The sequence below is a fragment of the Trichomycterus rosablanca genome, chromosome 5 (genome assembly GCF_030014385.1).
Source record: "Trichomycterus rosablanca isolate fTriRos1 chromosome 5, fTriRos1.hap1, whole genome shotgun sequence".
Classification (NCBI taxonomy): Eukaryota; Metazoa; Chordata; class Actinopteri; order Siluriformes; family Trichomycteridae; genus Trichomycterus; species Trichomycterus rosablanca.
In genome coordinates, this window is record NC_085992.1 from 40,189,086 (window position 1) to 40,212,504 (window position 23,419).

Sequence of the window (23,419 nt, forward strand, 5' to 3'; positions counted from 1 at the left end):
TGTCCACATATATTTAGCCTTATTGTGTTTATAGTTGGACAAAATTTTGCAGTATGTGCACCATTTAAAGACCTTTTCAAGCATTTTTATGAGAAATACAGCATCTACATCTTTTGCTTTGCTGTACCGTCACAGTGTTGAAATTCTCGTCGAGCCAGCAGGAATCGGCAGGCTGTGCGAGGGGTCAATTTTATCCCGCCACCATCCCTGCCGTCACTCCGCTGGCCACTCACACAGTGAACATCACTATTTGTTCTATTTGAATCAATGTGGCACATCTAAACAAAGTTAACTGCAACTGTAAAGAAGACTCTGACTTTTACATTTAGAAATAAAACTAGCAGCTTTATCAGAACCCATTGAGAAGAAATATTTCCTCATCATATGAGAATAAATGAGCTCCTTACCAGTCAATACCCACATCAATCCTGACAAATTATCCATACTGTGTACAGTATATTGTGCTTCCTGTGCACCAGCCATGAGCTAGGTAGAACTAAGTCTTGTTGACAGTCCCATCGATCTACAGGATTTGGGGTTATGCCAGTGGTAATATCCCAATCCATTCAGCACTCAATTCTCACAGCCCAGTGGGGAGTAATAGACTAACATTGTCAGACGAGTCTATTTTATTATGGTACATAGAAATACAAATTAAAATGTTTCATTTTTATCATGTTCTTTACACTGATGCCAAACTCGCTTCTCACTAGAAACATTAAAAGGTCAGAGGTTGCCAGCTATACTATAAAATTCTGATTAAACCCACAGGTGATGTATTAAACAGAAATAAAAAGAGAATGCAGTTTAAGCCTTTGTACCATTCCAAATGGTAAAAGTACCTCACATCAGTGAGCACTGATTGATTGATAAACACTCAAAGTGTGTCAGCATCTCCATCATAACTGTCCAACTGTCAAACTAAAATTGCTAAAATATAGTATATGTACAGCACATTTATTATTAAATGGTTTGTGTACTTTTAAGTGTTTTTCCACTGCTAAATCAAAAGCAAGAACCAGCATAAACAGGACAAATTGAACTTGTTCTAGATCTTTCCAGGAATTAATCTTCTGAGAATTCACTTCGCAAGGAAGGCTTTGTGGTGCCTCAAGCTCTCCATGTTTGAATTTTAGCTCTGCTACCAGTCGGCTGGGCAGCCCCTACAAAATTAGCCACTAGTCTGCTGGGTGGAAAAAGACCTGACTACAAAGGGGGCGGGGTCTTCGATGCTGGTTAGTAGCCCAGCACGTGAATTTACTTGCATGGGACTGGCCGTAAACTAAAGTATATCCACTGCACACGTCAGAGGGAGTGTGTCAGGCAAATATACCCTCTTCGGATAAGATTAGGGTCCCCAGGAGTGGAAGACTAATTGGGTGGGCTAAATTGAGAGAATAATAGGAGAAAATGTATGAATAAAATAAAAAAGCAGAACAAAAGCTGACTACACACAGAATTTTTGAAATCCATCCCTGTTCAGAGTCCGAAGGAGAATGATCAATAAAATAAGCCTTACATTCTTCTCTGTAAGGTGTTTTTGATGTACTGCTGTTATGTTGCACTTCGCTCTTTAGGGTTTGTGTACTAATCCTCATGTTTTGTCTTTTTTGCAAATCACATCGATTGCTGCTGTAGCTCCTCACAGCTGAGTGTGAACAGCACAGACCACACACACATTTATCTGTATTTTGATAATTCATGACGTTTTAGTCATATTTTCTCACATTCTGTATTGTTTGTATTCACAAAAAGTAGACATGAGTCTTTTCTTGCTGAATTCTGTGTATTACAGTAAGTAGTATATACACAGATCAGCCATAACATTAAAACCACCTCCTTGTTTCTCCACTCACTGCCATTTTATCAGCTCCACTTACCATATAGAAGCTCTTTATAGTTCTACAATTACTGACTGTAGTCCATCTGTTTCTCTTCATGCTTTGTTAGCCCCCTTTCATGCTGTTCTTCAATGGTCAGGACTCTCTACAGAGTAGGTATTATTTGGGTGGTGGATCATTCTCAGCACTGCAGTGACACTGACTTGGTGGTGGTGTGTTAGTGTGTGTTGTGCTGGTATGAGTGGATAAGACACAGCAGCGCTGATGGAGTTTTTAAACACCTCACTGTCACTGCTGGACTGAGAATAGTCCACCAACCAAAAATATATCCAGCCAACAGCGCCCCATGGGCAGCGTCCTGTGACCACTGATGAAGGTCTAGAAGATGACCAACTCAAACAGCAGCAATAGATGAGCGATCGTCTCTGACTTTACATCTACATGATGGACCAACTAGGTAGGAGTGTCTAACAGAGTGGACACAGTATTTAAAAACTCCAGCAGCGCTGCTGTGTCTGATCCACACATACCAGCGCAACACACACTAACACACCACCACCATGTCATTGTCACTGCAGTGCTGAGAATCATCCACCACTTAAATAATTCCTGCTCTATTGTGGTCCTGTGAGGGTCCTAACCTTTGAAGAACAGGGTGAAAGGAGGTTAAAAAGGTATGTAGAGAAATAGATGGACTACAGTCAGTAATTGTAGAACTACAAAGTGTTTCTATATGGTAAGTGGAGCTGATAAAATGGACAGTGAGTGTAGAAACAAGGAGGTGGTTTTAATGCTATGGCTGATCAGTGTATTGATTGTATTGATAGTGCACTATCATTATATCAATTTTAGTGCCATAACTTGCACTTTGAGACACAGCAGATGTTTAATCACTGGTATAACTATGAACTCTTCATTTGCAAGGTGTAGGATTGGCTTATACATTTAAAAATAAGTCATTTAAGTCAAATAAGGCTTAATTTTATACCCAGTAAAATATATGTATTTTCTTTAGGAGCTTTTTTTTTTTAGCTCTGCTTAATTCTTATAGAAAAGACACAATGAAACAGTAACCGTGATGACAGTGAAAATGAATCATCATTACAGTTCACAATGAGGTTCCAACAAATTTGTAGTTGTAGCCCTAAAACCAATGATGTACAGTTAATGTACAGGAATAGTACTGGACTAGTACTGGACTGCCAGTGTGCCACTGTTGGCTCCTTGAGCAAGGCCCTTAACCTTCAGTTACTTAGACAGTATAAGTTACTTAGACAGTATATAAGTCGCTTTGGTTAAAAGCGTCTGCTAAATGCCGAAAATGTAAAAGTTTTATACCCAGATAAAGATATTTTATTTTCTGTAGGAGCTTTTTCTAGCTATTATTCTTATACAAAAGAAACAATAAAACAGTAACAGTAAAGACAGTGGAAATGAATCATCATTACAGTTCACAATAGTGTTCCTTTGTTTAAACAATTTATTGTTAAACCAGCACATATCAACCAACAAACAGAAGATTACAGTTTTATCACGGAAAACATTGTGTATTGTGGGTTGCCACAGAGTTTTGGGCCCAAGTTCGATTTCAAATGTTCTTCATTGATACATGTGGGGTTTCCAAAGGTATCACACTCATCCAGCAAACATGACAGTAGATGATTGGGCTAATTTAGGAGCACTTTTTAGCTCTACAATTACTTACTGTAGTCCATCTGTTTCTCTGCATGCTTTGTTAGCCCCCTTTCACCCTGTTATTCAATGGTAAGGACCACCACAGAGTAGGTATTATTTGGGTGGTGGATCATTCTTAGCACTGCAGTGACACTGACATGGTGGTGGTGTGTTAGTGTGTGTTGTGCTGGTATGAGTGGATCAGACACAGCGGCGCTGGTGGAGTTTTTAAACACCTCAGTGTCATTGCTAGACTGAGAATAGTCCACCAACCAAAAACATCCAGCCAACAGCGCCCCGTGGGCAGCGTCCTGTGACCACTGATGAAGGTCTAGAAGATGACCAACTCAAACAGCAGCAATAGATGAGCTATCGTCTCGGAGTGTCTAATAGAGTGGACAGTGAGTGGACACAGTATTTAAAAACTCCAGCAGCGCTGCTGTGTCTTATCCACTCATACCAGCACAACACACACTAACACACCACCACCATGTTATTGTCACTGCAGTGCTGAGAATGATCCACTACCTAAATAATACCTACTCTGTGGTGGTCCTGACCATTGAATAACAGGGTGAAAGCAGACTAAAAAGTATGTAGAGAAACAGATGGATTACAGTCAGTAATTGTAGAACTATAAAGTGCATCTATATGGTAAGTGGAGCTGATAAAATGGACAGTGAGTGTAGAAACAAGGAGGTGGTTATGGAAGTAAATCTGTCTCATCAGATTTTGACATTTAAAAGCCTTTGAATTTGATGAGACAGATTTACTTCCATAGGTGGTTTTGATGTTATGGCTGATCAGTGTATATAATGGGGTAACCAAACATGCCCCTTTTCCTGACATTATTACCATGTGCCTTAATAGGAACAGCAAAGTTTCCTTCGGAAGCCCCAGTCAATGAAGAACAAAAAAACGAAAAAAGCAAACACTGCACCAGTGAACCAAACCATTAGGTGTGATTATTTGCTATTTGTGTGTATGGTGCACCATTAATCTCAGTTGGGACACCTACAATGTAGGTACTTAGAGTTATAAAATTGGAATTTTTAGTGCAGGTTAGTGGAAAAACGTGCAGGTGTTTATGGTTCTACAAATTTTAGGTCTTTATTGTGTTAATGCTTTCTGCATTTGACTGATTAATCAAAAGCAAGTTACATACGGTTTTCAAACCAAAGCTTGAACTGGCGTAATTTAATATTGGCATGGGCATTCCTACAGAAATGTGTGGTACAGAATTTATTCCAGAAACTTACATCCTAGTCGCTTCATACATTGCAGCTTGAACTAAACCAGAAAGCTGAGAGTTTTACTGGATTGTTATATATAAACCTGGCATTAATCTTGGTACAGTTGTTTTTATGTTATTCCAGTACGGCACATTTGTTTTCATATAAGGGTGTTTAGTGGTCATATTTAAAAACAAAGACAGGTTCCTCCATGTGTGAAATGTTTAGCACAGTCTTAGACTTACTGAAAGGATGAGTGATATTTAGCCTGTCAGTGCGTTCTTTTTTTTTCCATTCATCATGCTGTGATTGTATGCAAGCAAGATGTTTCAGGAGTTGACAAGTAGAACATGCTGGTGTACGTCTCATGTGAATCCTTGTTTTGTGTACGTGTACATGTACATCTGCCACTTTTATTATTCTGCTCTAGTTCTGTGTTCAGGCATGAAAGTAGATTTTAAATGTAATACATTTATGCATTAGTTCTTTTATCTTCAGATACTTTTTAGAGCAGCCCATTTTTTGGAGGGTGAAGGGAAACTAAAGTATTGGCACCACTAAGATAAAACATTTCATACAGGCATATTTATACATGAGGATTTACACTACCAACACTATCTGTGCCCCCTTAAATGTTATATGGATTATGAAAATTACTGACTGTAGTCCATCTGTTTCTCTGCATGCTTTGTTAGCCCCCTTTCATGCTGTTATTCAATGGTCAGGACTCTCCCAGGACCACCACAGAGCAGGTATTATTTAGGTGGTGGATCATTCTCAGCACTGCAGTGACACTGACATGGTGGTGGTGTGTTAGTGTGTGTTGTGCTGGCATGAGTGGATAAGACACAGCAGTGCTGATGGAGTTTTTAAACACCTCACTGTCACTGCTGGATTGAGGAATAGTCCACCAACCAAAAACATCCAGCCAACAGTGCCCTGTGAGCAGCGTTCTGTGACCACTGATGAAGGTCTAGAAGATGACCAACTCAACTCAAACAGCAGCAATAGATGAGCAATCGTCTCTGACTTCACTTGTACAAGGTGGACCAACTAGGTAGAAGTGTCTAATAGAGTGGACAGTGAGTGGACACAGTATTTACTCCAGCAGCACTGCTGTGTCTGATCCACACATACCAGCACAACACACACTAACACACCATCACCATGTCATTGTCACTGCAGTGCTGAGAATGATCCACCACCTAAATAATACCTGCTCTGTAGTGGTCCTGGGATAGTCCTGACTATTGAAGAACAGAGTGAAAGCAGGCTAAAAAAGTATGTAGAGAAACAGATGAACTACAGTCAGTAATTGTAGAACTACAAAGTGCTTCTATATGGTAAGTGGTAGATAGATAGTTTTGGGAGGGCAAAGGCATGAAACCTCCCACAGACAGTGACCAGAGGCGAAGATCACTACCATACCATGCACCATGCACTACCATAACCCAAGCCCCCCATATTTGACTACTCAGCAAGTGATAAACTACGTTTTATTAGACAATTTTATCTGCAGGTTGTTTCACAAATTTATTTTATTATTAAAAATAGGCCAATGCATTAAAACACATGTGGTACAAAAGCTAACCCCTGAGCAATATAGACTAATGGGACAACTGAACATATTACCTACATCTGCATATATGTTTGGAATAAGCGATAAATTACTACCAACTCTTAAGAACAGTCTTGGAGTGGAGGATCCATAATGGGATGAGCAGCCAATTTATGGAAAGCATAAGGTCTGATCGATTTTTGTGAATGGTTGTTAAACAACCAATAAGAAGACAGTTTTACAGGAGTTAATGCACCCAGTGGTGCACACAATTTCCTGACTATGTCCTACCATTTCTTATTAATAATACTGCATACATACTGCTGAACGTGTTCAAAAGTACAAAGAACAAATTCCTTCTCCATTCACAGCCTCCTCAATCATTGAATCACAAGAAACACTATAAAGAAAGAAGAAATCAATCCCATTGTCAAAAGATTTTTGTCCTTTTCATCAACCGCTTTATCCTGGTCAGGGTTTTGGCATGTTCACTTTCACCAGGAAACTGGAATCAGGAAACAGGAATCCCCATCAGGTGCCAATCCAACACAGCTTTGCCAATTTCCCCCTTAGACATAGCACAGCTGAGATTCAAACCTGGATCTCAGCCTTAGTTGGCTACCATCATAGACCACTGTGCCAGTCGAGCAGCCGAAGGTATAATCCAACACAAATTTAACCCATTAAACTATTCAGGACAGTATTCCAGGAATAGTTAAAGCTGTAGTCCCCAGGATTGATATATTGTTATGTCATTTTGTCCAGTGCTTGTATCTACATTTTATGTTTCTTGTAAACAGCATGTCTTATTCAATATCAGATTAAGTAAAGAAGTAAAAAGATGAGTACGGATGTGTGGATAGTGAAATAATCATGGATATCTATGAAATATGCATTTTGCATCATTGAGACATTTTTATTCAGTTTTTGTACAGATTTGGAAGGAACGTGGAGGGCTAGAGATTTCAGAAGAGATTAATGTCACACGTACGTTTCAGGAAAATGGAAGTACTCTGCGTTCACCAGAGTGCCCGTGGATATGTATTTGGGATGACAGCTGAGCAATGTGTGATGGTGATGCCGTTGAGATTTGGTTACCTGGCTTCATCTCTCTGTCATCTCACTTATACTTGTGATCCATCTCTGCTTCAGACTCATCTCCTGCGGTCTCCTGGTCTGTAAAAAGAAGCACTAACGCATCACTGTGCACATCATACATCAGGGCAGAGAGTCAGGACCAAACGAGACAGATATATAGGGGGAAACTTTCTTCTCTGTTCTGAGTCCCAGTTGACCTCAGGGAACAAGGGAAAAGAGTAAAGCTCCAACATCTCATATTTCTTTCTTACAGTAAATAAAAAAATAATTTATATATTTATATATACACACTGTTCTAGCCTCTTCTGTGTATATAGTATAGATATATATTTAAAAAGAGGCTAGAACAGACCGCTCCTGCTATTTCCAAACATGCACAGAATAGACCCACCATACCAAACACAAAGCAAAGCCTGAAAATTATAAACTTAAGATAAAAAATAAACACAAAATGTGCTATGCGCTTAGGCCTTTGGAAAATAACTATTTACATGACGTTTCCCACACTATTCCAACCATTAAACCCATTTTAACCCTTATATATGCATTGGCCATGGGAGTCTGTCACTATATTAGCCGGTCGCTATATGTATATATATAAACCGATCAGCCATAACATTAAAACCACCTATTTATCAGCACCACACCATTTAGAAGCACTTTGTAGTTCTACGATTACTGACTGTAATCCATCTGTTTCTCTAAATACTTTTTAGCCTGCTTTCACCCTGTTCTTCAATGGTCAGGACCCCCACAGGACCACTACAGAGCAGGTATTATTTAGGTGGTGGATCATTCTCAGCACTGTTATGACATTGACATGGTAGTGGTGTGTTAGTGTGTGTTGTGCTGGTATGAGTGGATCAGACACAGCAGCGCTGCTGGATTTTTTAAATACCGTGTCCACTCACTGTCCACTCTATTAGACACTCCTACCTAGTTGGTCCACCTTGTAGACATAAAGTCAGAGACTCATCTATTGCTGCTGTTTGAGTTGGTCATCTTCTAGACCTTCACCTACAACACGCTGTTGGCTGGATATTGTTGTGGTTGGTGGACTATTCTCAGTCCAGCAGTGACAGTGAGGTGTTTAAAAACTCCATCAGCGCTGCTGTGTCTTATCCACTCATACCAGCACAACACACACTAACACACCAAAGTGTCACTGCAGTGCTGAGAATGATCCACCACCTAAATAATACCTGCTCTGTCGTGGTCCTGTGGTGGTCCTGACCATTGAAGAACAGAGTGAAGGGGGGCTCACAACGCATGCAGAGAAACAGATGGACCACAGTCAGTAATTGTAGAACTACAAAGTGCTTCTATATGGTAAGTGGAGCTGATAAAATGGACAGTGAGTGTAGAAACAAGGAGGTGGTTTTAATGTTATGGCTGATCAGTGTATATATATTTCTTTACACACACATACATTGTAATTGTATGTGTAATTGTATAGATAGATAGATAGATAGATAGATAGATAGATAGATAGATAGATAGATAGATAGATAGATAGATAGATAGATAGATAGATAGATAGATAGATAGATAGATAGATAGATAGATAGATAGCAGTGGCGATTGCAAGGGAAGCTCAGCTTCCCCTAAAATGTCAAAAATTTAATGGTCAAATATGTACAGTTGTGTTAACATTTCATTGACTACAAATGCGTTAGAACACGTTCATCTCGAAGACGAGTTCCTTCAGAATCAGCTACTTATCACAAATCGACTGACTCGATTTTGTTAACTTCTCATATTACCGTAGCGTCAATGCATTTGCCCGTAGAAGCTGAGCGTCTCTTCACTTCAACGGGACTGCATGGAGCGGTTTTTTTCATTGCTTCGAAACTCGCCGGTCATTGGATAAATGCCACGATATTGTCCCGCCCCCAGACGCTGAGCATCTCTGGGGGTGAATGGAGCTGTGGGCGGGTCTGGACGCGGAGCTTCTGCAAGATGATTGAAGGATCAGTCGAAAGGCTGAATCCCGTTTTGATTGATAGCTATTTGCTGGCTATTGAGAGGACACTGGTCAAGTCCCTGGAAAAGACGCCTACTTGGTACGATAGGATCACAGGCCATTTTCTTGAAAAGGAACGGAGGGCAGAATTTATGTATAAATAAATTGACAAATTTTATGATGTAAGCCGACAATGAGCTTCCCCTTTTTGAAAGACCAGCAGCTGCCACTGATAGATAGATAGATAGATAGATAGATAGATAGATAGATAGATAGATAGATAGATAGATAGATAGATAGATAGATAGATAGATAGATAGATAGATAGATGGTTCGCACTAGTATATAATGGTGCATGCACATAATACTACACACACACACACAATTATATACTATCTATTATACTGTTTATTATATACTATTTATCTATCTATCTATCTAAATAGATATATATATAGATATATAAAGTCCATGTATAGTCTATTTATAAAGTATTTTATAATGTCTTTAAAATATAAATATATTTCCCAAATTTCTTCTAGCTTGTCTTAAAAGAGTCATTATTTGCATGGTAATCTGCCACACCTGCTGCAGCTCGAAAATCATAATCCTGAAAAGAAGCACCCAAATAGAACCAGGAGAGACAGATATCTACAGATAAACATCTTGTGAGTCCAAAGTAAACAAATAAGAAAAATCTGCTTCTAAAATGCAAAATATGATGCAGGGTTTCCTACCAGACAGCACATTTCTGGTCTTTGTCAGGTCAACTGCAGCTATTCTGAAATTTACAAGACCCTAAAGGCACAGCAAATCCCTGTTTCACTATCTGCTATTAAGAGAATATATGGACACTTTCAAACATAAGGTGATGTTGCCAGAAAGACTTGAAGCAGAGATGTCCACTTGTTAAAACGTATCATTTCCAAAGCCATGGAAAACAGAAATTGTTAATCAAAAGATAGTCACGTGCATGTTTGGTGTCTAGACATTATTGCTATGTGAGAGAAACATCAGGGACAGGGTAAAGTTTTTGGTGGAATATGGTGAAGTTTGGTTCAGAGTCAGGTGGTTTAGCAGTATTGTGTTGTGATGGTGGAACGGTATGTTCAAGTGAATGCATATCTACTGCCAGTCAGTATGGAGGTAGAGGTAGCATGGTGTTCTAGTGTGATTTCAACTGCTTCCACTAATGAGCTGCTTTACTATGAAAAGTCAATTTATGCTTTAGAGTACAGAAAAATATTACATTTGAATGGATATAATAAACAATTTTACCCATCAATCTACACTTAAATCCCCCATAATGAAAACCCCATAGTGAAAGCATTTTAATTTTATTTTAATAAATAAAAAAAAATTTAAAACTTAAATAATTTATTACCAAGTATTTAGATCTTTTGCTCTGGCACTTCAAATTGTGGTCAGGTGTATCATGCTTGCTTTAATTATCCTTGAGACATGTTTCGAGCTCTAATGGAGTTCTCCTGTTGCAATTCGAATTGATTAGACATAGTTCAGAAAGGCAAACATCAGGGTCTGTAAAGGCCCACAGTTTCCACTGTATTGTCAGGACAAATAGCAAGTCATGAGGTCTGAGTAACTGTCTGTGGATTTTACAGCAATCAAAATATGGCAAGACATAGATCAGACCAAGGATATATACACCGATCAGACATAACATTATGACCACCTTCCTATTATTGTGTTGGTCCCCCTTTTGCTGCCAAAACAGCCCTGACCCGTCGAGGCATGGACACCTTTCTATCAGAACCAGCATTAACTTCTTCAGCAGTTTGAGCTACAGTAGCTCGTCTATTGGATCGCTCCCCATGTGCATCAATGAGCTTCTTGATAGATACTGACCACTGCAGACCAGGAACACCCCACAAGAGCTGCAGTTCTGGAGATTTTCTGACCCAGTCGTCTAGCCATCACAATTTGGCCCTTGTCAAACTCGATTAAATCCTTACGCTTGCCCATTTTTTCTGTTTCTAACACATCAACTTTAATAATTAAATGTTCACTTGCTGCCTAATATATCCCACCCACTAACAGGTGCCGTGATGAAGAGATAATCAGTGTTATTCACTTCACTTGTCATAATGTTACATTCATGACAGGACAGGTAGTTACTCATTACAAGATTCATCAGTTCAAGTTTTAAATGTCAAACATATGGACAATTTTGTATCTCCAATTCACTTCACTTGCATGTCATTGGACTGTGGGAGGAAACCAAAGAACACAGGGAAAACATGCAAACTCCACACAGAAAGGACCCACACCTCTCCACCTGGAATCAAACCCTGGACCTTCTTGTTGTGAGGCAACAGTGCTACCCACCGAGCCACTCTGGCTCTCACCGAGCAGAGATCAGTGCATCAGTGCAAATTTCAAGAAAAGGGAGAAAATCCATACATAAATTTAAAAAATGGCACATCACATATGCTAACCTTATAATCTGAGAACATTCCACTATGAAGAATGCACAAATTGAAGTACGCAGAGCTTATAGAGATGTATCCAAGAAGACTTGCAGCTGTAATAGCTGCCAAAAGCGGTGATTACAAAGTATTGAATAAAGAGATTAATTTTGTGAATGGAAGATTGCAGTTTTTGATTCTTAATTAATTTATGAAAAACTGTCTTTACTTTGTCAATTAAGTGTAGACCGATGGACAAAAATGCTTACTATACACTATACAAACGTAATTGGACACCTGACCATGAGCTTGTTGGGCATCCTATTCCAAAAACAAATGGTATTAAAATAGATTGACCTCTATGTAATCTATTCAGCTATAACAACAACAGCTACTCCTCTGAGAAGGCTTCTAACAAGACTTTGAAGTGTGTACACACTCAGTCAAAAGAGCATTCGTGTGGCTGGGCTCTGATGTTGGTCAAGAAAGCCTCAACTGATGTTCCAGTTCATTTCAAAGCTGTTCAGTGGGAGTGAGGTCAGGGCTCTGTGCAGACCACTGGAGTTTTTTAAACCAAGCTTTTCATCATGTCTTAATAGAGCTTGCTTTGTTTACAGGGACAAAGTAATGCTTGATCAGGAAAGGGCCTTCCCTAAACCAATGCTTCAAAGTTGGAAGCATATACTTTCCTTTATCTCTTGATGCATGCTCAATAATCCAGGTACACAAATCTACAAAGTTTAATCAGTTTATCTGGACACATGTTTGTTATAGCGATACGTCATCCAAGTGACTTCTTCGGTCTGAGCTGGTGGTGAATACCCCAACCTTATATGCAGATGATTTGCATAACGACCGAAGCCCGGCCCATTGCATAACAATGAAACCGGTGATCAGGTCCATATGCAAATCACAATGACCATTAATTACAATGGCCATGCGTGCCTTTCACATATGATTGGGGTATAGCTCCTATCACAGCGTTGTAAGATAGGGTTCAGGGATGGTCGTTCCCTCTTCACATAGATGGCGTCCTTGACTCCCCGTTCAAACCAGCGTTCCTCCTTGTCAAGGATCTGCACATCGTCATCATTAAACGAGTTGCCGCTGGCTTGCAGGTGAGTGTAAACCCCGGAGTCCTGGCCAGAAGAGGTCAATCTTCTATGTTGGGCCATCCGTTTTGCCAGTGGCTGTTATAAGGTGAGTGTAAACTGCGGAGTCCTGGCCAGAAAAGGTCGATCTTCTACGTTGGGCCATCCGTTTCGCCAGTGGCTGTTTTAAGGCCAGTGTAAATCGTGGAGTCCTGGCCAGAAGAGGTCGATCTTCTACGTTGGGCCATCCGTTTCGCCAGTGGCTGTTTTAAGGCCAGTGTAAATCGTGGAGTCCTGGCCAGAAGAGGTCGATCTTCTACGTTGGGCCATCCGTTTCGCCAGTGGCTGTTTTAAGGCCAGTGTAAATCGTGGAGTCCTGGCCAGAAGAGGTCGATCTTCTACGTTGGGCCATCCGTTTCACCAGTGGCTGTTATAAGGTGAGTGTAAACCGCGGAGTCCTTGCCAGAAGAGGTCGATCTTCTATGTTGGGCCATCTGTTTCACCAGTGGCTGTTACAAGGTCTGCATATGAGGTTGGGGTTATTCACCACCAGCTCAGACTGAAGAAGTCACTTGGATGAGTGACGAAACGTATCGCTACAACAAGCTTGTGTCCAGATGAACCGATTCAACTTTGTGGATACTTTCCTTTAAATTAATTAATTGATTACATGTGTTAGAAATTGTTGTGATTAACACATGAATTAAAAAAATAGAAGTGGTGTCCCAATACTTTTGTCCATATACAGTAGTTTATCTATTTAAAATGAATACACAACACAGGTCTAAATACTTTCTCAATCTATTTTAAATCAGTGGTTCTCAAATAAGGGGGCCTCAATAAGCCCGTTGCATTTATTTAAGAAGAGTTAAAAATAGTTATATGTGATTGGACAGGAAAATCAATAGGCTATTGGCATATAGGAGATCTCTTGTGATGTCATATGAATCTATTTTAAACTACCTATAGCCTATGCTGGGTCTTTGAGAATGGACACATATTTGATTCGCCCACCTCTAAAGTGCAAATGTCAACAGATGACGACTACAGAAGATTCAGATTCAGTTGGTGATGCAGATCCCACTGAAGCAGCCCCAGGTGAGAAAGCTCCTACCACCAGTTCACCAGAAGTAAACCTAATACATCAACCAAAATCAGAAAATACCAAGATCTATTACATTTCCCATGAGCAAAAAGACCATTTCTTTTATTATCTTTCTGAAATCGTAAGAATAATATTATAACCAGTGTCAAGGGGGTCCTAGATTTTTTTTTCGAACACAGGGGAATCCAAGAGGAAAAAAAAGTAAATTGTAAATGATTTTGTTATTGATTCCTAGCTCAAACACTTGAACTCAATAATTAGAAGGAATATCTATGTACTTTTGGCCATATAGTGTACTATTTAGGCTCTAAGGTTCCCATTAACGAATTTTCCATGTACAATATAATGATCAGATCATTACAACAATAGATTTTCTAGTAAAGTATAGCACTTCTTACTGTGCATGTACACGTACTTTGAGAGAGCTTGTTAAAACTGCTCTACACATTAATTCGAATCATTTCTCTGATAGCAGAGTATTGTGGGTGGTGAGAGGGGGATTGAAACCGTAGTAACTGTAACTATGTGTTCTTGGCTTCATGTTGTTTTTGTATGACTAACTAATGAACCAAATGTACTAAAAACAACCTTGTCCACTAGAAAGTAAAAGCACTCGAATGTCCACTTGAAAGGATGAAAAAAGCTGTTTGAAGGCTCGTCTATAAGGTGTATCTTAAAAAGTGGATGTACAATCATCAGACATGTCTTTACGTTGTCTTTGTTGTGGTATTGGGTAAAGCATTGGTTAGTGTACTTTATAGACATGACCAAATGAGGACAATATGGAAGAAAACACAGAAGAATGGAGGCTGTAATAGCCACTGGAAGGTGGGGGAGGGTGGGTTCTTTTTAATGCCAACGGCTTTGAAATGGTCAGTCCAGCAAGCTTAGTCAGATGTCCATTTGCTTTTATTGAACATTCACCAACTGACCCAGTGAACATAACCAAATCTAAGAACATTTGTTACTTTAGTACAAAAGAAAGAAGTAAGTAAGTAGTGATGAATGTACTTTATGGACATGACCAAATGAGAACAAAACGGAAGAAAAGACGGAGGCTGTTATAACCACAAAGGGAGTGGGGGCAATTTTTTTTAATGCCAATGATTTTGGAATGGGCAGTCCAACAAGCTTAGTCAGGTGTCCACATGCTTACAGATAGTGTATTTGCACAGTTATTGTACATTTACCAACTGACTAGGTGTACATAACCAAATCTAATGACATTTACCCTCCTAGCATTTGCTCATGCTTATAGATAGTTATGTATAATAATACAGTTATTATACATTTACCAAATGACTGGGTGAACATAATCAAATCTAAAGACATTTGTTACTTCAGTAAATTAGTGTACTTTAAGGGCATGGCCAAATGAGGACAAGATGGAAGGACAAAAGAACGGAGGCTGTTATAGTCCCTTGTAGGCGGTGGAGGGGGGATGTTCTTTTTAATGCCAACGGTTTTGGAATGTGCAGTCCAACAAGCTTAGTCAGGTGTCCACATGCTTACAGAAAGTGTATTTGCACAGTTATTGTACATTCACCAACTGACTAGGTGCACATAACCAGCTGACTAGGTGTACATAACCAGACCTAATCTTGCAAGTCATTCAAAATGTAGCTGCTCGCCTGGTTTTTAACCAACCTAAACGCTGCCACATCACCCCACTGCTGAGTTCTCTTCACTGGCTTCCTGTAGCTGCACGCATTCAGTTTAAAACACTGATGCTCGCCTACAAGCCAAAAATGGACCAGCTCCAAACTACATTAGAGATCTCATCACACCCCGCTCTGTACCACGCAACCTCAGAGCCACTAGTCTCACCAGCCTTGATCCTCCATTCAGAACTCGCATCAAGGCTCTTCTTTGTACTTGCCCCCAAGTGGTGGAACGAACTTCCTCTGTTTGTCCGAACATCTGAATCTCTCACTGTTTTAAAAACCCACCTCTTTACTAAACACTTAAGCTGAGGACAAACCTGTACTTACTTATACTTACTTACTCTTATTCATTTCTTATTTCCAAAAAAAACTTAGGTTCTAACAGGGTTTCAGCAGATTTGTATTTTTGGACTGTTTTCTGTTGTCTACTTAAACTAGAGTAGGAAATGTTCTGTAGGTCACTCTGGATAAGAGCGTCTGCTAAATGCCAAAAATGTAAAATGTAAATGCAGTTCAGTAAGGACAGTGTTCACATGTTTTTGCCTAGAAGTGTGACTGGGTGTACATAACTGTATTATTATACATAACCATCTGTAGGCATGAGTAACTGCTGAGAGGACAGATGTACTTATATTTGGTTATTATACATTTACCAACTGACTGGGTGTACATAACCTAATCTATGGACATTCGTTACTTTAGTACATTAGTGTACTTTAAGGACATGGCCAAATGAGAACAAGACAGAAGAAGCTTAGTCAGGTGTTCACATATTTTTGCAAATTGTCTGGAGCATAATACTTAACTGGCTTGTTTTTTTAACACAAAATACAAAGAGATGATCACATGTGTAGAGAAGCACACTTCCCACAAAAGTTGCACTAGGCTAGGACAGCCTCATAATGCAAATTGCCTCATATTTTATACGCTACGCAAATGAAAAATTTTAAATCACTAAACACACATTTTACATTTTGAATTTCACAGCAAATTTCAAGGGAAACGGAAATTTCATGGTCCGTGACGTGATTTTAATGGCCGTAAATTAGGTAGGGCTTTAGTTATTGTGCATTCACTGGCTGGGTGTACATAACCAAATCTAAGGACATTTATCCTCTCAGCAGTTGCTCATGAGCGAACTGAGGTTTACTTGTGCTCTCATTGTAAACCTGTCAGATTCAGTTATTCAAAGTCTGGTGCACCTTAACTGGACTTTAAATGCAGTACTACAGTAGAGACATTTTCAATTTCTGAGCTTTCTCTGTGTCCACTTTCAAATCCTATCAACAACTGCCCTGCGCCTGGCATCCTCCGCTCGCCTGCATTTTTCAAAACGTTCTTGATTCTGTTTTTTTTATTATTTTGGAAAGAAAACGATCTGTTTTTGTAACATAGTGTAAATTAAAAATACTTTAATTTTATGCTCCGATGGATGTGTCTCCTGCACCGACTTTAAAGATAGATGAACCTGCAATAGTGTCAAGACCTTGGGGGCTGGTAACTATGGTAACAGGTCTGTAGTGACATGGAGAGTGGGTCACCTGGAAGATTGTCGTTCCTGTGCTTCTGCCCTCAGGAAAAAAGGGCAAGATGAGATGTTCGAGTATTTCCCAACTTGTGGGTGTCCCTGGAGAGGCACTGATGTTCTGCGCCACTACATCACGGTTCAACAGCTTACTCATTCCCGGGGATGTGTCTGCCACAGATTTAGCTTTAACACCCCCCTATGAGTACCCAGTAGCATCTTAATGTATACTGTATCTGCAGGTGTTAAGTCATAAAACTTTTCAGTGCTGTAATAAAGCACATCAGTCTAAAATCAACATCTGGCCTTGCTTTAAATGCAGGTGAAATTTGTCATTGACAAGTACCTTCTTTAATTTACCAGCTGTTTTAGCCAGGAAACTTACAATGAAAAATGTGCATTTAAAAGCTTAAGAGACTTAATATTTAGGGTGTGTTCGAAAACCTAGTGAGCTGCCTTGCTGTTTTACTGCCTACATAGGCAAAATACCGTTCAAATTTAAGGTGCCTTACTAGGCAGCATTTTAAGGCATCTAAGGATTCAAACAACCTCCTTCTGGGGAACACACGTAGGATGACATAAAATGCTGTCTATGTAGAGAGCTCACTAGGTTTTCGAACATAACCTTAGTTATAATACTGTTAAAAAGAAGTGTAGAGAAAAAAGAAGCTACAGAAAAAGAAGTGACAGATTCTTGCAAAGGAAGAGCAAGGTTAGTGCTCCCTTATGTGCTTAGTGAAGAAGAGGGGCTTTAGTGATTGTTTAGACAGCGAGATACTGTTTTGACTACTAAAGCAAGTTCATTCCATCACATCCCACACCACTGGTGCCAGTACAGAGAAAAGAACCTTAATTCTTGTCTTCTATAAGTCCTAAAACAATAAAAATAAATACTAAATTAATTTATTTAAATAAAAAATAATACTTCAATAAGTCTTCAGTTACCCTTAATCCACAAGTATGGCTTAAGCTTACTTTTATTTTATTTTAAATTATTTATTTATTCATTTTATTTATTTTTTTTTTTTTTTTAACAAGGGGTGGTGGACTGCTCACACGTCAGAGTGTGTGTCAGGCAAATATACTCTCCTCAGACACAATCAGGGCAGCGGAAGACTAATTGGGAGAAAAAAGGAGAAATGCATAAATAAAATAGTAAAAAATGTCATTAAGGCGGCACAGTGGCAAATGCTGCTAAGTAACGGGTACTGGTGACCTGGGTTTGATCCTTGTCAACTTTCTGTGAGAAGTTTTTTTCCCCTAGGCGTGTGGTTTTCCTAAATCTGTACACCCCTCACATTTCTGCAAATATTTTATTATATCTTTTCATGGGACAACACTATAGAAATGAAACTTGGATATAACTTAAAGTAGTCAGTGTACAGCTTGTATAGCAGTATAGATTTACTGTCTTCTGAAAATAACTCAACACACAGCCATTAATGTCTAAATAGCTGACAACACAGGTGAGTACACCCCACAGTGAACATGTCCAGATTGTGCCCAATTGTGTCGTTGTCCCACCCTGGTGTCATGTGACTCGTTCGAGTTACAAGGTTCCAGGTGTGAATGGGGAGCAGGGCTGTTAGATTTGGTGTTTTGGGCACTATTGTCTCAGGGGTGTACTAACTTTTGTGAGATAATGTATGTATATATATATATATATATATATTATCTGTTGAACAAGGCCCTCAATCCTCAATTGCTCAGACTGTTTACTGTCACAGTTCTGTAAGTCATTTTGGAAAAAGGCGTCTGCTAAACATTTATGCAGTCAAAGCAACTAATGTGGTTAATATGTGGGGCATGTTAGGCAGTGTGAGATGTAGCTAAAGCCATATAATTTCTAAACAGACCATGTTTGCTACTGCTTTAGCTGATGTAATCTAGAAAAGAGAAGATTTGGTGCAAATATAATGTTTAAATGTTAGCTACTAGAACAACTGTCATTGTGGCCGTTGAGTTCTAAATTCTATTTACAGACAATATTTTTGACAATACTTTATGTCTGACTGTGCAGACTCCACTACAGGCACCCCTCAGGCCACTGACTCAGCCCCACCACCTCCAAACTCATGGCCCTCCATCGGAAACAACGGAGAAGACGGCAAGTACTGCTGTCTGTGTGGGGCCTGGTTTAACAACCCACTAATGGCACAGCAGCACTACGAGGGCAAAAAGCACAAAAGGAACGCCTCTCGAGCACGGCTCCTGGAGCAACTAGCAGGCAGTCTGGATGCCACTGAGAGCACAGGTGAGTTAAAAGTTTAATGGCTGGGGCAAACGGCTATTGAAATGGTAAACAGAGAGAAGAAGAAAAGATTGGAAGAGGAAACTGGTGATGACTAAAGCTGTCGCTATACTTTAAACATGCCATGTTTGTTATATTTTAATTGTGTCAGATGAATATGTAGTTTAAGTCCCTGTAGTTTAGTGTGTGCATGTAGTGAATCAAAACTGATTTACATTGCTGTGCAGGTGCTTATACCTCTCCTTGTCTGTGATTGGTCCAAATACACCAGTGAACATGCTGTTTTACATTGTTCTTGCATTTACCTCAGTATAAGTAAAAGGTTTATATGTTATATAGATTTCATACCAGCATGCTTTCACAATACACCAGAGAGCATCATGTGATGCTGATGCTTCCATAAATGTTCAGTGTGGTTTAGGTTATGCCTAGTTCACACTACACGATTTTTGCCCTGATTTTCGCTTGCCAGCTGCTCGCCGCTAGATGTTGCAGCTCGGAAGCAACTCACCATTCGCTTGGGGATCGAAACTCGGCTATCAATCACTATGTGTGAACTGTTCAACGACTCGATCTGAGTGCTCGCAGGCTGAAAATCTGGACCAGTCTGCGACTCAAAATCCTGTAGTGTAAAAGGTGTTGCGAGCAGGTTGCGAGTGCTATGTCGAAGTACAGCCAATGAGAACGCAAGATACAGGGTGAGGGGAAACCTGTGGGAGGAGTGTACAAACGTGGGACAGAGGCATAATATAGTTGCTATCAGAATACATCAGTACATACACAAGCTTTACAATATTTGTGATCTTATCGTCCATGCCAAACCATAACTGCATTGCAAAAAATATTTATTAACCTCCAACTCACTACAGAACAGACAATCCATGCTGGTCGTGTTGCCAAATCCACTTGGATTCATTTATTTTTTCTACTTGCTTTTACGGTGCATATCAGCGCACAAACAACTTTGATCGCTCACTTCTTTCTGACGTGCATTTTTATCACTGAACCTCTCATCACTTCTCATGTGTGGTTTTGTGACAAAACATAGTTTGGGAGACCAGACAGACTCATCTGCGATTCCTCCTGATGGTAGATCGTGTAGTGTGTAACCCCCTACCACCGATCAGTCATGTAGTGTGAAATCCACAATGACCTAAAAGACTCCCGATTGCAGGAGATCCAGTTGTGTAGTGTGAACTGTACAGCGATCTGATCAACTGAAAAGTCATGTAGTGTGAACTTAAGGCATAAGGTGACTGTAGAGGAAAGTCCATGACAATCAGTACTTTGTGACTTTGTGACATTTTCACTAGTGGTCTTAGACTTTTGGCCCCAATGTATATGATACCTCTTCTTGTTCATCCCCTCTTTTTTCTGCTATAAGCTCAAGTAGTATTCTGCATCTGTTCTCTAATATCATAAGCTTTACTTACATTTCCTGTTGAACAAAGTCTGTGTCTGTAGCAGAGTGTCGTCTTATTGAAAGCAGCTTATTTGTTTCCTGTTGGATTAAACTCCAAACTGAGTCTGTTCTGTCTCATTTAAAGATTGCTTTGCTGTTGGCTTAAAGATGCATGGAATGCAACATAAAAAATAAAAAAGATAAAAGTTCAAATATGTTTAATATGTTGAAAAAGATCCAAATGAATGAAATAGGCTGTTCAGGTGGCACAGCGGTAAAAACACGTTAGCACACCGGAGCTGACATTTAAAAACTCCATTAGCGCTGCTGTGTCTTATCCACTCATACCAGCACAACACACCACCACCATGTCAGTGCAGTGCTGAGAATGATCCACCAAGAACAGCATGAAAGGGGGGTAACAAAGCATGCAGACAAACAGATGGACTACAGTCAGTAATTGTAGAACTACAAAGTGCTTCTATATGGTAAGTGGAGCTGATAAAATGGACAGTGAGTGTAGAAACAAGAAGGTGGTTTTAATGTTATGGCTGATCGGTGTATATATGAACTTTCTAATTTTATCATGATTTTATGACTTGGAAAAACAAACGCTGTATTAAATTTGGAGTCTGGTTTTCCCCCCAATGTATTTTGGGGATCCCAGCTTTCAGGAATCCAACCCATGTCTTTTAAAATGGCAGCTGGTGTTAGCTAGTTAAAATGGATCAATGATCTTAAACTTCCATGACTAGTCAGATGCCAGGTGTTATTTATTTTAGTGTTTATATTTCAGACACCACCATGAAATACCATAGACATAACAGGTCCTGTTGTTGTAGTGTGTTGTCTGAGTGTTGTTGTGATTATACAGATACTTGTTTGTATAATGTGAATCTCTGTAGTGTGTACTTTTAGTTTTGACTTTTTCATTTATGTAACTTGCTATTGAGGCCTTCGGGATTAATAAAGTATCTATCTATCTAGTGTAAATTGGTGCAGCACAGCTTTTATTAGAGATGAATGGAGTTTTAGGCTCTGGACATATGGCGGAGACAACAGCTCACCAAATGAATTAGAAATAAAAAATACAGCCCAAACAAACATACACAGTGTAATTAATTCAATCAGCAACTTAACCAACAAACCATGACCAACCATATTGTATAAAATGGTGCTGTTTCTTAATGTTGCAGCTGCAGTTGTAGCCTATCGGTTAGGGTACTTGACTAGCCCCACCACTGCCAGGTTTCTGCTGTTGAGCCCTTGAGCAAGGCCCTTTATCCCTTAATTGCTCACATACTGTATACTGTAACTACACTGTAAGTCGCTTTGGACAAAGGCGTCTGCTAAATGCCGAAAACATAAACATGTCCATGTATATACCAGTTTACCAGCTGCTAAAATTACATTTACATGTTCAGCATTTAGCAGATGCTCTTATCCAGAGCGACTTACAGAAGTGCTTCCATAGTAAACATTTCCCTACTGTACTTTAAGTAGACAGTCCAAGAACACAAATCTGCTGAAACCTTGTTAGGCCTTTTTTAGTTTTTTTAGTTTTTTTAAGAAATAATAACCGGGCCGCTCAGGTGGCGCAGCGGTAAAACACGCTAGCACACCAGAGCTGGGATTTCAAATACATCGTATCGAATCTCAGCTCTGCCATCCGGCTGGGCTGGGCGGCCACATGAACAACGATTGGCTTGTTGTTCAGAGATGGATAAGCCGGACCAGGGTTCCTCCTAACTGGTGCAATTACGACCTCTGCTGGCTGATTGATGGCGCCCTCACGGAGTTGAGGAATAATGCTGATCAGGGTGTGGTTCTCCATGCACAGAGCTGATCCTCATATGAACTTAGCTTGTGCAGGTGAAAAGATGCAGTTGGAACTGCACGTGTCAGAGGGGGCGTGTATCAGTTGTAAAGCCCCTCAGTCAGCAGTGGAGGGTTGTATCGGTAGAGGTGAAGCGTAACGCAACCAGGGTCATTGGATACAACTAGATTAGGGAGGAAAATTGGGAGAAAAAAATCTTAGAAAAGGAGGGGAAAAAAAGAAATACGACATGAATAAGAATAAGAGCGTTAGTACTGTAAGTACATGTTAGTTCTCAGCTTAAGTGCTTAGTAAAGAGGTGGGTTTTTAATCGTCTTAAAGATGTTGAGAGACTCGGATGTTCAGACAGACAGAGGACGTTCGTTCCACCACTTGGGTGCAAGTGCAGAGAAGAGCCTTGATGCTCTGTGTCTTCCCCGAGTTCTGTGTGAAGGATCAAGGCGAGCGAGACTAGTGGCTCGGAGGTTGCGTGGTACAGAGCGGGGTGTGATGAGTTCTCTAAGGTACTTTGGAGCTGGTCTATATTTTGCTTTGTAGACAAGCATCAGTGTTTTAAACAGGAAGAGAACACAGCAGTGGGGTGAAGTGGCAGTGTTCAGGTTAGACACTAGTAACACTATTATTACTCACAAATGTAAAATCCAGATGTGGCTTACAAGATCAGAAATTATACAGTTGATTTATTTTGCTTCATCCTAAACAATCGAAACACAATCACAGTGGTTTTAGCACCAGTAAGAAACAATGGGAGC

At 39.8% G+C, this 23,419-nt stretch overlaps 1 protein-coding gene across 2 annotated transcripts in view; it reads left to right on the top strand.

Moving 5' to 3' along the window:
* The window catches only part of zgc:171482 (zinc finger protein), a 174,652-nt gene that overhangs the window by 115,664 nt on the left and 35,569 nt on the right, over positions 1 to 23,419 (top strand). For both annotated transcript variants that reach the window (XM_062995190.1, XM_062995191.1), the window contains one exon: positions 19,198 to 19,431. In XM_062995190.1, coding sequence (XP_062851260.1) covers positions 19,198 to 19,431 — 234 coding nt within the window. The remainder of the gene's footprint in view (positions 1 to 19,197; positions 19,432 to 23,419) is intronic.